The following is a 15,494-nucleotide window of genomic DNA, read 5'->3' on the forward strand; positions in this document are numbered from 1 at the left end:
AGAGAGTAAAAAGTTGTATGCTTCAGTCTATATTCAGGTAATACTAGTTTTCAAATAATACTAACAATTGTGGAAAATACTCTAACTGCTACTCATTATGCAACAATCATGTATAAGTAATTGCATAAATTCTTTCAGGCTCTTGTTGCCAATTCTTTATTATGTTCCACATGTAAAACTAAATAATTGTTAGTTATATAGTACCTACTATGTTCCAGGCACTGTGTTAAGTGTTTTTATAAATATTATCTCATTTGATCCTCTCAATAAGCCTGGAAGGCATGTACTATTTTTTACATTTTACAATTTTACAATTTTTTTTTTTTTTTACAATTTTCTTCATTTTGCTATAGAAGAAACTGAGGTAGTCAGATTTTAAGTGACTTGCTCCAGTCTTGCACAGCTCATAAAAATCTAAGCCCAGATTTGAACTGAGAAGTATTTCTCTTAAAAGAATATTAATTTTCTCAGATTTAGTGCTGGGGAAACAAACATATTTTGTGTTTTTTTTTAAGTTTGTGAAACAAAATTTATTCTGGGAAATTTTTAATTTTCTTCAGATAGCATATTTTGTAATCTTATATCTTCCTGAGAGTTTCATGTTGTATCTGTTTTTATATACCTCGCCAGAGTTGATGCTTGGAGCTAGAGGAAGGCAGGGTCATATTAAGTAGGAACATGAATTCCCTCAATCCCAGTTCTTGTTCTTTGTTTTTGTTTTGTATTTCTTGAGCTGTATCAGAGTGCTAGATAAGGCAGAGACCATTTTTTGCTTCCTTGCCTGTGACCATTTAACATTTAAAATAGCAGATTGATTTCTTTATTTGCTTGGCAATGCAGTTGGGGCTAAATAATTTGCCCAGGGTCACACAGCTAGTAAGTATTAAGTATCTGAGACTGTATTTGAACTCAGATCTTCCTGACTTCAGGGTCGGTGCTCTATCCACTGTGCCATTTAAACAACTTCCTTCTTCCCCCTAGTAGATTAATATTAATAGAGATGGCTCTCTATTTCAAGGATAGTGGAGAAAGCTGTGTCCATACCAGATATTAGAAGTTCTGGATCTAGGAAGCTTATGTTGTGTGAATATGTGACTTTATTGCTCACACTCTGTTTCTTCCACAATTAAAATCATATCAATAGTACCTAAATCAATTTGAGTTGTAAAATTCAGGTGAGATAATGTATATGATGAGTTTTGCTAATTTCACAAAGTATGTAATAACAACTGTTTTAGTATGGGAAGATATTTCCATTCAGTTGTTTTTGGTAAGTGACTAGGAACTGGAAACTGAGTGGATGTCCGTCAGTTGGGGAATGGCAGAATAAATTATAGTATATGACCAGAAATGATGATGAAGACTACATCTTCAAGTTTTCTGTGTTATTGCTCTTTTGTCTATTTCACTTTTTATACCCTACTCTCTCCCATTCCCTCAAGGTTAGGTGAATTTTCATACCTTTAAGAGTAGACAGATATGGAAAGAAAAAGGGGAGAGAGACAGACAGACAGACACACACACACAGAAACACACAGAGATGAAGGGAGAGAGGGAGGAGGATAGGGGGAGAGACAGAGAGAGATAGACACAGAGAGATAGAGAAAAAAGAGAGAGACACAGAGAGATAGAGAGAGAGAGAGAGAGAGAATATGAAAAACAGATCTTTCTTTTTGCCCAGGAAAACAAACTTGCTCATAAAGAGGGATATGAGGTGAACAAGATGAAAATACAGACAGCAGTCAATAAGTGAAAGGAATTTTAGCTTATCTTAAGAATATTTAATATCAAAAAATAACAAAAATGTTACTAGAGTCAATCCATAGAAATAACATATTCAGGCAGAGTAGGTGGGATAATGGTTGAATACTGATAAATAATATCTATGAAAGTATGAATGTTCAACTTATTAATTTAATTAGTCATTGGAAATCAAAGACAAAAGCAAAAGAATCCTTCCTCTCCATGTGTCTTGGTTATGCATTTTAGAAGAGAAGACAATATATAATGATGTACAAAACTCATTAGAAAGAGATATAGTATGCCCAGGCAAATGTTGCTGAGAGAGTGGAAGTGGGTCAGGACAGGCTCTGTTGGCAATAAGGCTGGATCTGCATCTTGAAGGAAGTCAGCAATTTCCAGTGGTTAAAATGAGAACTGCTTTACAGGTAGGAAGAATAAAGAGAGCTAGGGAAAGAACAGCAGTTGGGCTAGTTTGGTGGAACCTTACTTAAATGGACATATTACAAGGTCACAGAGTGTAATAAGTATGCTCTAATGTAACTCTAATTTTTTTTTTTTTAAAGAAGCTAAAACCAGGAGGTATTAAGCCCAAAGTAATTCCAACAATCTTTCCATTTAAGGGAATTAGAAAAGAGTGAATCAGTAGGGGCTGAGACTACATTAATTAGACTCACTATAGATAGAGGAAACTAGAAATACTTATTGCTATCTGACTTAGCCCATTTTCTGTTCAAGGAGGCTGCTTTTCCATACTAATGAAAATTCCAACACAGTTAGGATGGAGAATGGGTATGAAATGAAAGTAAGACTGTATCCACTTGAAAAGAGTCCACACTTTGCAAAAGCAGGAATGTCTTTTTTGGTATGAATGAGGCAAAGGAGCCCAGCTACTGAGGAGCCATTGTTGCTTGGGACAGGATACATGATCTAGGTTTTGTTTAGTAGCCATTACGTGACTGATACCCAATTAATTAAAATTTGATATTTTAAAATAATGATAAATGAAGTGATTTGGGTTGTCAGATCTTATTGTTTTATTTTTTAGGTATTTATGAGCCGCTACTTCTTGTCCTACTTCGGTGAACCTACCTTCGATGTGAAAATTGCCTTTTGTCAGGTGTGTGTTTCTTACAGGTAAAACAAGGTACAGTATATTCCCTTGTACTTCCATTTTCCCACATTCACCATTTCATCTTGTCATCCAATATTCAAAATACTTGGAATGCAATTATTTCAATGTATTTCAGAGGTCTAAATGCTTTTAGCATGGCATTGGGAAACTTTTTGAGGCTAAAATAAGATTAAGAGGTAGACCACCACCTCTATGTACCCTCTTCCCTTTTGTACCTTTGAATTGGGATGTAGGAGTGAAAGTAGGACTTCTTGTTTCTGGACATGTGTGACATGGTGCTGAAGATGGCTTTGGGGATGATTAGCAACTGTGGCTTCTTCCACATTACCATGCAGATCACCTCGGGATATGGGCACTAGCATGATGAGGCATTCCCTTTATTGGCCACTGAGCAGGAAGAATTGCTAACACAATAAACAATGCTTACTGGGCACCATGAGCTTGGGACCTTTGCCCTTTCCACTAGACACAAAGTCCAGACTGGATTCAGTTCTAGAGAAGCCTTCCCTGTAATGAGATGGGTTCATGAGATGGGAGATGGGAGAAAGTTTTCATTTTCTTGGACTCCTTATGTCCCCCACTGTAATACTTTGGGGAAAATTTGCTTTAAGCTTAAGTTTTAGATCAGATCTAGAAAGTTTCCCAAATAAGGGGGTAAAACATAAATCTAATCTACAATGAGAAATATGGAAGAAATGTGGGACTCAGCAATGCTCCCTCAAGACAATTAAGCTACTGAGTTCATCTTTCTGCTGGTGCTCACCTTCTTAAGAAGTAAGGAAGGGCAATTAAGTGGTACAGTGGTTAGAATGCTGGGCCAGGAGTCAGTAAGATTCATCTTCATGAATTCAAATTGGATCTCAGATGCATCTTAGCTGTGTGAACTTGGATAAGCCATTAGACTCTATTTGCCTTAGATTCTTCATCTATAAAATGAACTGGAGAAGGAAGTAGCAAAACACTCCAGTATTGTCAAGAAAACCCCAAATAGGATTCTAAAGAATCAGAAACAACTGAAAATGATCAAATTACAGCAAGAACATTGAAGAAGTATCTATTTCCTACAGAAAACTAATTCTTAAACATTCACAAGTGTACATTTGACATAAACAGACTTGAACAAGGAGCAATAGTATCTTTTATTTTTACCACTCTCTAGGAGGCCCATCAGAATAAAAACCAGTCTGTGCAATTGCTGAATAAGCATTTCACATTTCACTTCAGCTCAGTAATGTTTCCTTCAAGACAGAACTGAGCCAGTAATGGAGCTCATTTCCCTGCTGGTGGTCACCTTCAAGAAGCATGAGGAGAATTGTAAGAAATACCTCCTTGTGCAACCATCAGCTCTCACCAAAAATATCAGCATCTCTGAACCTCTTGAATTCACAAAACAGTCTCAAAGCCTAGACAATCTCCATCTCAGAGTCAGTGTTTAACTAGCTAAAATCAGGAAAGAACAGTTTTAGAAGAGGAACTCACAACTCATTGTCAGAACACTGGCTTTAGCTCCTATGCATTCACAGTCTCATGGTAGTCATGGTGGGGGATAGGATTAGTTGCCCTTCCTTTTAACCTTTCAAAGGAAATTATGCGATACCACTTAAAGTCTCTAGGAAGAGAGAGACAGACAGACAAACAGACATGACACAGAGGGAGATACAGAAACAGAGAGACAAAGAGAAAGACAGAGACAGACAGAGAATGTAAGAGAAACAATGAGAGAGAATGCGAGACAGGAACAGAGACAGAGAATGCAAGAGAGGAGAGAGCAGAGACATAGATAGAGAGACACAGAGAGACAGAAACAGACACACAGTGACAGAGAAAGACAGAGAGAGATAGAGAAAATGTGAGAGAGAATGCAAGAAACAGAAACAGAGAATGCAAGAAACAGAGACAGAGAATGCAAGAAACAGAGGCAGAGAGAGATCTAGAGAGACAAACAGAGAAAAGAGAGAGTGAGAAGGAGGGAGAGAGGGAGAGAGAAAGAAGGAAGAAAGAGAGGGAGGGAGAGAAAGAAAAAGGAAGAGAGGGAGAGAAGGAGGAGAAAGGGAGAGAGAGAGAGAAAAGAAGGAAGGAAAAATCACTTTCTTTTTAAAGGTCCACTGAGTCATGCATTATTCCTGCTCAAGAACCAATGAGGTGATTGTCACTATGTCATAATCCCAAAGAACCCAAGCAGTGAGTCATACACATGGTTATCTGGAAGAAACTAGGAAGTTTTTTGTCTCCCCTCAGATTTCCTTTCAGCACTGAGTACCAAATGGCTGGAAGCAAGAAGGGTTGCCTTGTTCATGCTCTGTTAAATCTTCAGTTACAGAAGTAGAAAGAGTGGGTGCTTGCTTGGCACATCTAGTACTGAGTCACTTGTGTAAATTATTTTTTTCCACATTTCATTTTTGCAAAAAATTTTCAGGATCTTGAGAAGCCTTTGAAATAAGGATTATCTTAAGCTACAATTATTTCTGAAATAATAATGTAGTAATAGTTGAACCCTTCAGTTGTTTTGGTTTTAACTATATATATAACCTTCAGAAGTGATGCATTATTGAATTTGTGGATTAGAGGAAGTTTTCAAGTTTAGCACTCAGTAAAGGAGATTCTAGGTGTTATTTGCCATGCCCTGTCTATACCATGCACATTTTCTACATAGACTACATAGACTAACAAGAATTACAAGTTATCCCACAAATATGTCTACTTTTTTCCCCATTGAACCTGAAGAGTCCAGGAAATGAGGGATAGCTCAGATGACTCTGAAACAAATTTTGAGAATGTGGATTACAGTGTAGAATAGTTAAATAGTAGCCAGAGCACTGAATTGGGGTCAGAAAGGCTGGGTTCAGATTTCTTCAAACATCTATAAATGTTTGTATGATGTATGAGCCCCAGAAAGTTATTCCTTTTAGGAAGGAGCAAGATGCACAAGAGCTCAGTACCAGCCACAGTGGACAGCAGCAGTGAGACAGCCTCCCCTGCTCTGCTCAGACATTAATGAGCCAAGTTAGGAAGCACCAGTGGCGTAATGGTAAAAAGCAACAAAGCAGCTGAAAAGAGGTCTGAGCCGCAGCAAAGATGGCAAAGATTAAGGAGGTCTGTCCAGCCCCAGCGGGCATCTTGAATCCAAGAGCTCCATCTGAAGCTGTCACTTAGAATTACCATGTCAGTGATTGAAAGATAGATGTTGCCAGAGATCTACTTTCCCCCCAATTTCCTCTCCCTATGCTTGTTCAATAACAAGCATTGGATTATATTCTGAGGGCTTCTTTTATACAATATTTCCTATATATTGATTTTGCCTTAAATATCAAGTAGCTTAAAACTGACTGCAATTGAGCAAAACATAAATTAGAGCTGATACTCAAACCTCTGTCTGAATATCTTTTTAACTGGGGAATTCTGCATACTATTATTGCATTAATATGTTTTCTTCTCATTCAAATTTGACAAAACGGGAGAGAAAGGACAAGGTTCTTAAATTTTTTGATTGTAAGAAAAAGAGAAAAGCAAGCAGAGTAAATAGATTGGGGAAGCATAGGTGACATTCAACTTCACCATTTCTAGCAGAAGGACTGTGTTAATGCCTGTTTCCAGCATCAGCTACATTTCAGTTGCCTCAAGCTAATCTTATTTGAGAAAACTCTGACCTCTTATCTTGGTCATGTTCCATGGAAGTAGAGATAAACTGAGGCTCACCCATGCATTATCATTAGCTCATTAGAGATAGTCTAGCATATTGGATTCAAGGCTAGGATTCAAATCTTGTGTCTGATAATTACTTATTGCCTGAGCAGATACAAGTTATTTAATCTTTCAGTTTCTCTAGAAGTTTGCTAGCCTATGTGTTAGAGATTATTTGTAAGCTGGAATGGATGACCCCCACTTAAAGAACCCCTATACTGGAAATGTTTCTTCTGTTCCTTTTTGATATTCATGTTGATCTTTGAGAAAAGCTACTTCCTTTTTGGTCTGTTTCCTGAAGACAGTCTTATAGGACCATGTCACAATTTCATATTCATCTTCAGTTATCTGTCCTTGATTCAGTGCCTTTTATGATTTCATGAATTAACTCCCATCATATTTTTAGATAATTCCCCCTTTTCATCGTCTTTTGAATGATTGGTGATTTTTCTCATCAGAATTTCAATATCAAGAGCTCTTCTGCATCTTGCTTTTACTATGAGATCTTAGCTATTTCATTTGAAGAGTTTTGAATTCTATTCCGCTAAAGTCTAGAATTACTTCAGCGTTTTCTCTTTTTACCATCATAAATTCTAAATGGCATAACCACTTTATCTACATTTTATTATTTCCCTTTCATCAGCCCTCTCTTAGTTCATTGATGTTATGAAATGAGGCATTTGTAAGCCATTGAACATTTATCAGAAGGAAGTCTACTTCGTCCTAACCTGGCAAGGATAAGCAACCAGCATAAAAAGGCGTTTAGCTTTCCCAGATATTCATGTCCTTCCTCTCCCAAACATTACTAAATTACAGAAATGGTCTTTGAATTGGTAATAACTCTAAAAGACCTATATCCTAAGGATTTCAATCAATAAAGAAAAAAACCTAATTATATGTAAAATATATATTTAGAGCAATTATTTTTATAACGGCAAAATTGTTAAATAAGATAATGTCTATCAATTGGAAAATGGCTGAACAAATTCATATACCATATTTATTCATATACTATAGTATATAAATAAATTGAATTCTGGTATGCTATAAGAAATGATGAAAGGGATGATTTGAGAAAAACATTTGAACTAATGCAGAGTGAAGTGAGGATAATCATTGTCTGCTATAAAACCTCCTTTATAAAAATGAATGCTTTTGAATGATTTAAAAGCCATGCTTCTGGAGAATTCAGAATGAGACATAGATATTTGAATATGGAGAAAATTAATTTTTCTTGATTGTGAATATTTGTTATAAGAATTTTGTTTTTCATTTTATTTTCTAGTGTTATGGGTGGTTTGGAGATTTAAAAAAATGCTTGTTATTTGAAAAAAAATCTTCAAAAGAGGATAAGATAGGCCTATCTGATCTTAATCTACTTATGATCTTTCAGACATTGCACAATTTCTTAGATTGTTCCTCGTGAACAATTCTATATCCATCTCATTCACTGTCTATATGCCTATAAAAGATACTTATTTCTAAATATTTTTAAGTACTGAAATACTGATATACCAGCTCAAAGTGGTACCTGTTCAACTGCTTGCCATAATCCTAGCATTATATATTTTGATCCATTTTCCCCAGTACATATGGTTAGACAGATCTCTTTCAAATGACCATGGAATTCATTGTGAAGGTCTCTAACATTACAGGGATGGATTAGTATAATACTGTTCAACTGTGGAAATATTTAGAAAATTTTCTGATCAATTCTACGGGGGAATTTGTGTGGAATAACTTTTATGACAAATAGTGAAGAATTCAGATGAAAATATCTCTCTGCTTTATAGAATGGGTGTGCATTACAGACATGTCTTATTTAAAAGGAGAGCCTCCAAGGTTATATTTTATTAGGGTTTGGGGGCAAGGCAGTTGGGGTTGACAGACTTGCCCAAGGTCATACAGTTAGTAAGTATCAAATGTCTTAGGTGAGATTTGAACTAAGGTCCTCCTGACTGCCGGGCTGGAGCTCTATCTACTGTGTCACCTAGTTGCCTTTATTTTGTTTTACCAATTTAAATGAACTTTAGAAATCAATGAATAATAGACTGAGGTTTTAAAATTTTTTAAACTTCTTTTTTAGTTGTATTGTGAAGATATGCTCTACTTTAGAAAAACATATACTTGTTCTGTTTCATGGGATTCTCATAAGTATAGATTAGTCTAGAAAAGATTTAACAGCTATTGGCAAAGTGCATTAGTGGTTTATTTTTCTTTTCTTTTTTTAAAAGAAAATTCCTGTTGATATCTTTTGTTTTTAGATTGTAGCATTCCACCTCACCTCTCTCACCTTCCAAAGGCCATAGGAGGACAAAGAATCTTTTAAAAGAAAAAGTGAAAAGAAATGAAGAAAATATAGCAAAATAAATCCATATATATGTGTATATATATATATTCAATGACACATGAGGATTCCCCCTTCTTCTAAAAGTTAGAGTAGAAGTATCATTATGTCTGATCTTGGGACCAAAGTTCCTTTTAATTTTTCAACATTTAATTTTATTGTTTTGTAATTATTTTTTCCATTCATATTGTTGTAGTAATTTTTATTATTTTCTTGGCTCTGTTTACTTCTTTTATTTGTTATATACTTATTCAATTCATGTGAGTTTTTTTAATGCACAGTAATGTTTATCACATCTATGTGTCATAATTTGTTTAGCTGTTTACCAATTGATTGGCATTGACTTTGCTTCCAATTCTCTGCTATGCCCTCCAAAAAAATGCAGCTAAAAGATTCTGTTGTGTATGGAGCCATTATTTTTGTCAGAAAGGGATATACGATTAGCCTTTGTATTGAAGAATATGACCATTTTGTCCACCTTATTTTTATAATTCCAAATTGTTTTACATAAACAATGTATAATGACACTATTTTTCTATAACTAAGTCCTGCCCTATAATATTGACTATTCCTGGTCTTTTGTTATTTTTGCTAACTTGCTGGGTGTGAAGTTGTTTTCATGTGCATTTCTCTACTTGTAATTTGGGACATTTCTTTCACATTATTATTAATAGTTTTTCATTCTTCTTTGAGAAGATTCCTTCATATTCTTTGATTACTTTTATGTATTGAGGAAGCTTTGGATCTTAAAGTATCAGCTCATTCATTGATTTCTATTGACTTACTATTATTTGGATGATTTTAAAATTGTGTCAAGTCTAGCATAGATTTCTTCTGGATATATTTGTTACTGACATCTCCTCAATTTTATCTTCAAGGTGATATTACTTTTTCCTCACATAGTGCAGGACTATACTGTAGTAGAATTCAAATGAGGTGACTTTATTTTCACCCCTATGAAAACAGATCACTATAGAAATGCTAGCAGGCCTTTTCCATTTTTGTTTGCTTTTATTATTATTATTATATTTTACTATGTAAATATAGCATTATACCTATTTATTATCTTCCTAGTAGTTATATCTATAAATGTTCTTGATACTATCTATCTCAGTTGCTTTTTTTTTTTTTGTAGGCTTTTTTTTTCCCAAAAAAATCTATTCATTATTTTGTACAGAGGTTCCAATAGAAGCTGTGGGTTATGTATGGCTGGCTGAGTTGGGTAAGGGTGGTCACTATGGAGGAAAGACCAGACTGCTATGCCCATGTACAACTCAGTGCAGAGTTCTGATTAAAAATTCTGAAGTTTTTTTTAATCCAAACTGTAAGTTCCAAACTGAAAGTCCTATCGTATCTTGAAGTCCTATTGTATCTTTACTTAAGCCTTTCTCTGCTTAAAGCTATTATTAGTCTTTACTGTGATATCTGTTAACAACCCTGCCTTACTATATATTATGTCTTCTATATTTTGGATTCAATGTCTTCTCTTTCCAGTATTGACTTCAGGGTTATTGCAGTTCAGCCTCAAATTGTTCTCTACTCTGAAATCTTGTTTCTTTGTTCCCTTGTCTTATTGGTATCTCAGTAGCAATACCAGTAGCATTCAATTTTTTTTTCTTATTTTAATTACCCATGAAGGGGCAAAAGTAAGGAATATGCATTTATTTAGCACTTACTTTGTGAAGCATTGTGCTAAGTGCTTTTTACAAATATTATTTCACTTGATCTTCACAACAACTGGACAGCCCATCCATTAGGTAGTTGAAAGACAAAGGGGGTTTTTAATAAATGTCCTGGTATATGAAAAAAAATACACACACACACATATGATAGTCATATAAGCAATAAAATAGTGAAATATTAAAAGAGCACATATTCCAGGTAGCAAATATTTTTAGTTCATAGAATCACTTCTTATAGCCATTGGAAGGATCTCAATACATAAAATCTTTATTTTTAGGTAACTAATAACCATTTTACAAATGGGGTACTTGAAGACTAGAACACATAATGTGACTTATGACACAACCTACAAGATGTTATTTCAACATGTAGCTTGGAGGGAAAGTAGAATACAGATCACTTATCTCACAGTGCAATGCTCATTCCATTGAAATCTTCAGAAGGCACTCAAATGATTATATTTTATTACTTTGGGTATGTGGTGTTAACAATATGGGTGTTTTTTTCTAAGAATAAAGATCCAAACCTTTTCATTCATGGCCACCCAAGTCACTTCCAGAGTTGTTCCACTTAATAAAAAGGGGCCATCTAGTTCTCCTGACACTATGTCATAGAACATTCAGGTTGTTCATTATTCTTCCATTTTGCTATAGGATTAGTTCACCTTGTTACACATTGTTGGTAATGTGTCAAATGCTATACTTTTCTGTTGTTTGGGAGATATACAGAGTTAATTCTTCAATGTCTAAAGAATAATATTACTAGAAGAATACTGTGATTGGACTTTTGTTTCAGAGAGAAGCTTGGGGTTATCAGACTTACTGGACAATTTCCCGAAGGTAATTTTTCCTATTGTCAGTAATTTTTTATCTTCTGAAAATTAAGGTTCTGTTGTAATGCTGAAGAAACTGAGCAAGACAGAGATTAGAGACCAATTTAATAGTTTATTAAATGGAGAGATTAAACGGATTAAATGGATTAAATGGATCCATGTGGTCCCAGAGCTGGATGAGATTATCTTCTCAAAGAATCCAGCCATAAATATCAGACAACAAGGTTCTTTTATAGGGTAACAAGTATAATGCCATAATGGGGGAGGTACTTCATAGGGATGACTTAATGGGGGGAAGCACCTAGGATGACATAATGGCTGGTACTGAAGAGGATCCTAATATTCTCTTGATGTCTAAAATGGATAAAGACCTTTATCCCATTAAACATTAAGAGGAAATAAGTATAGCCTAAAGTCTAAAGATATAAGACCTTTATCCTATCAAACATTAGGAGGGAAAGGTTATAACCTGAGGCAGAGTAAATAGGACAATTGAGAAACTGGGTCAGGATATTAAAAGGGAACTATGACACAACACTATTTCAAGAATGTTCTATTTCACAACTGTGTAATACACAACTATCACTCACAAATAAGTGAAGACATAAGAACTTCAGCTGATTCTTCATGGATTATGGGATCACATTCTAGGAAATCTTCAGACTGAAATATAATTTTGTAGGGTTTTTTCCTTCCCTGAAGCTACTGGCAGTGGAATTAATAAGGAGGTAAGGGGACTCAGTACAATGACATCATTGCTAATTATGCATAAACATTTCGTTCATTGTTGTGCAAAACTTGCCACTTTTTTAAAAAAAATGATTAATTCAATTTCACTTTTACACTATAGTATCTTCCCAAGAATGCCTCCCAGTCCCAGACAACCCTCCTCTACAACAATAAAAAACATTAAACAAAACCATTGATATGGTAACTCTGACATAGCACCTACAGTATATCACGGAAGGCTATGTTCTATCATGTAATCTAGAATCCCTCCCTCAATCTATCCATCCAATCTATCAATCCAGAATCTATCTGAAACTGCAGAGTGATAGGAATCTCAATAACTCCCAGGAATTCTCTCTCCCTTCACGTTCCTCCTTCACCTCTTCACTCTTTGAAGCTATCTAGAACACATCACAACTACTTGGTTGCTCACATGTATTAAGATGAGATGGAGGTTACTAACTCGACCTTGTTTCTATACCATATAGAAATCTACCATCATCTGATCAATTAATATAAACTAAGGACATCTAGACCTTGCCATCTGTCCTGCTTAGGACTCCTAAACCTTTTCACAAATGGTGCAGCTAAATTCAATTTTATGTGTTGTCTTCTGCAAGAAGAATGTGTTCTTTAAGAGCAGCTATCATCTTATTTTTTTCTATTTGTATTTCCAGAGCTTAGCTCAAGTTAGATAAATACTTAATAATTTTTTCTCTCTTTCTTCTCCTTCCTTCTTCCCTTTCTTTGTTTCTATTTTATCTAATTTCTTTTGTTCTCTTGTGTTGTATTCAATAACATTATGATTGTCATGTCTATTCATCTTCTCACTCATTGTTCCTTTCCATGAAATAAAGTTCTATTTTATTCAAATTCTCCAATCAGTTCCTCAAATAATGGGCTCATTATTTGCTTTTTTTTCCTGTTTCCTTTTTGGAAGGAATCCTTTTGAAAGTTTTATGTAATTAAAATAATTTATCTTCTGTAACTGTCTCTTTTTCTTGTTTAGTTAAAAATATAATTCATACTCATAATTATAAGAGGTATATAATCTGTTCTTCTTTAATGTTAACATCATATCCATTTAGAACATATTATGGAATATGACATGAAACATTGGTCAAAGGCTAATTTCTGCCCTATTTCCTTCCAGTTTTTCCAGCAGTTTTTAAAAAAATCAAATAGAGCATTCTTTTCTGAGCATGCTTTCTCTGTCTTTGTCTCTGTTTCTCTCTCCCTTTCTCTTTGTCTCTGTCTCTCTCTCTCTCTGTTTCTCTTGCTCTTTTCCCCTCCCTCCCCCCTTCTCTCTTTTTCTGTGTGTATATGTTACTTATTTATTGAACTTGGTTATTGATTTCAAATGTTTCTATTCTTCCTTATTTAGTCTATTCCATTTATCCACCTCCTTATTTTTAAATATATAATTTATAGTTTTGATGATTGCTAGTTTGAGGTCAAGAAGTGTTTATTGACTCTCCATCCTTTCCTGTTTGAGTCACTTCCCTTGATAGTCTACATCTTTTGTTTTTCCCAATTGAATGTTGTTATTATTCTATCAATTTCTATGATTTATCCCTATGATCATTTGATTTGTGTAGCACTAAAATGTAAAATTAATTATGGTGATGTCATTTTTATTATATGAAAACAGCCTGTCCCTGAGCCATGAATATTCCTCCGGCTATTTAAATTGTTCTTTATTTCATTGAACAGGAGTATTCTGTAATTGAATCTATATGAGTAATTTGTGTGCTTTGGTAGATTGATTCCTAGATGCTTGCTGGCATGATTGAAGTTTTTCTATTCTGCCAATGATCTCAGCTGTGCAGGCCATAAATTCTGCTTCCACAATTTTTAGTTCTCTTTTAAATCATTCAGGAGCATCTTATTATTTTTCTGTGCTCTCTTGGGAATCTGCAGATTCCTCTATCTCATCAGGTATTAATTCGTTTTCCTTTTTCTTGAGGCATTTATTCACAGGTGTTTGGAGATTTTAGCTCATGTGCAGGCCCTTCTTTCACTATTAATAGCTTTCATGCTGTTTTATCTGCTAGGTTAGAAGTCTAATCAAATTTTCTTCTGAAATCTTTGGTCATTTTAGTTTTTTAATATATTTTCCTATATTGGGCACTTTCTGACTCCTCCTTTGATACTGATTTCCTGGGGTGCTGGACTTAAAAGTTGGACAGTTCTGTTTCTGTCTCAGGTCACTTCTGGTAGTATAGAACTGATTCCAATGGATGCTAAGCACTTTCTCTCAGGCTTAGTGGAGTGCCATGAAGTTACACAGATGTGTCCTTTTTCCAATTAACTGTTTCTTGGTTCTCTGGGTGAATTCTGTTGCTGAGGTTCAGTGCTGTCACATTGGTATTTCATGGCACTGATGTATGTGTTGTGGAGGTAAGGTTAAGTTCCTTTGCAAATCCATGGATCAGCTTGTACAGCCTGAAGCAGTTTGTCATTAGTGGAAGATGAGGTACTAAGAGATCATGGTAAAAGTCTTCTGTGTTTCTTTGTATTATTACCTCATTTGGTTCTTGGTGTAACAGACAATGGAAGTAATCGAAACTATTTTATTTATTGGACATAATTACTATTTTGGAGAGTTTTGAGAAGTTGTAAAGATTATGGAAAATTTCTAGTGCTCCATTTTGTTGATTGCATGACTTTGATGTTTTGAGCATATAATTTATTTAGTTTTTACCTACTTTTATCTACTGATAACTTTTCTTTCATAATTATAATTGGTTTCCAAAACAGTTGGACTGGTTCATAGCCCTACCAACAATCCATCCCTTAGTTTGCTTATCTTTTCACATGCTTCTAATGTTGACTTTTTATCATCATTGTCAATTTGATAGTTGTGAAGTGATCATTCACAATTATTTTAATCTGTAATTCTTAAGTGATTCATCTCCCCCACATTTTTGTGGATACATATACTTCTTTGGAAATCTTCCTTGACATCTACTATAATTTGCTTATGTAGTATTTGTCCATGTCCTAGTTTTTCCTTCTAGAGACATGAAAAATAAGTTTAATTCTCTCTGACAGTCTTTTAAATACTTGAATGTCCCTTCTCTTCTTAGTCTAAACATACCCATTTCCTTCAACTGTTCCTAATATGAAAGAGTCAAGGCTCTTCACCTTCTTCATTCATCATCTCATTACCCTCCTTTCAATAATTTATAACTTATCAATGTTTGTTTTAAACTATGGACTCCAGAACTGAACATAGTACTCTGAAAGAGAGCTACAAAGAAAAAAAAACCAGGAAAAAAAAAAAAAACTATCATCTATCTCTTTATTCCTGTAAGTTGTAGTTCCATTAAGGCAACATTTATTTT

At 34.7% G+C, this 15,494-nt stretch overlaps 1 protein-coding gene across 4 annotated transcripts in view; it reads left to right on the forward strand.

The window, feature by feature from the left end:
• The window catches only part of MAPK10 (mitogen-activated protein kinase 10), a 174,204-nt gene that overhangs the window by 78,912 nt on the left and 79,798 nt on the right, over window positions 1-15,494 (forward strand). For 2 of the 4 annotated variants that reach the window (XM_051967700.1, XM_051967697.1), the window contains exon 3: window positions 2,789-2,860. The exons of 1 other annotated variant lie outside the window; for it this stretch is intronic. In XM_051967700.1, coding sequence (XP_051823660.1) covers window positions 2,795-2,860 — 66 coding nt within the window. In that variant the 5' untranslated portion in view covers window positions 2,789-2,794. Of the gene's footprint in view, window positions 1-2,788; window positions 2,888-15,494 lie in introns of all 4 variants that reach the window. One more of the 4 variants, XM_051967698.1, reaches the window with a different exon arrangement.

The sequence above is a fragment of the Antechinus flavipes genome, chromosome 6 (genome assembly GCF_016432865.1).
Source record: "Antechinus flavipes isolate AdamAnt ecotype Samford, QLD, Australia chromosome 6, AdamAnt_v2, whole genome shotgun sequence".
NCBI lineage: Eukaryota > Metazoa > Chordata > Mammalia > Dasyuromorphia > Dasyuridae > Antechinus > Antechinus flavipes.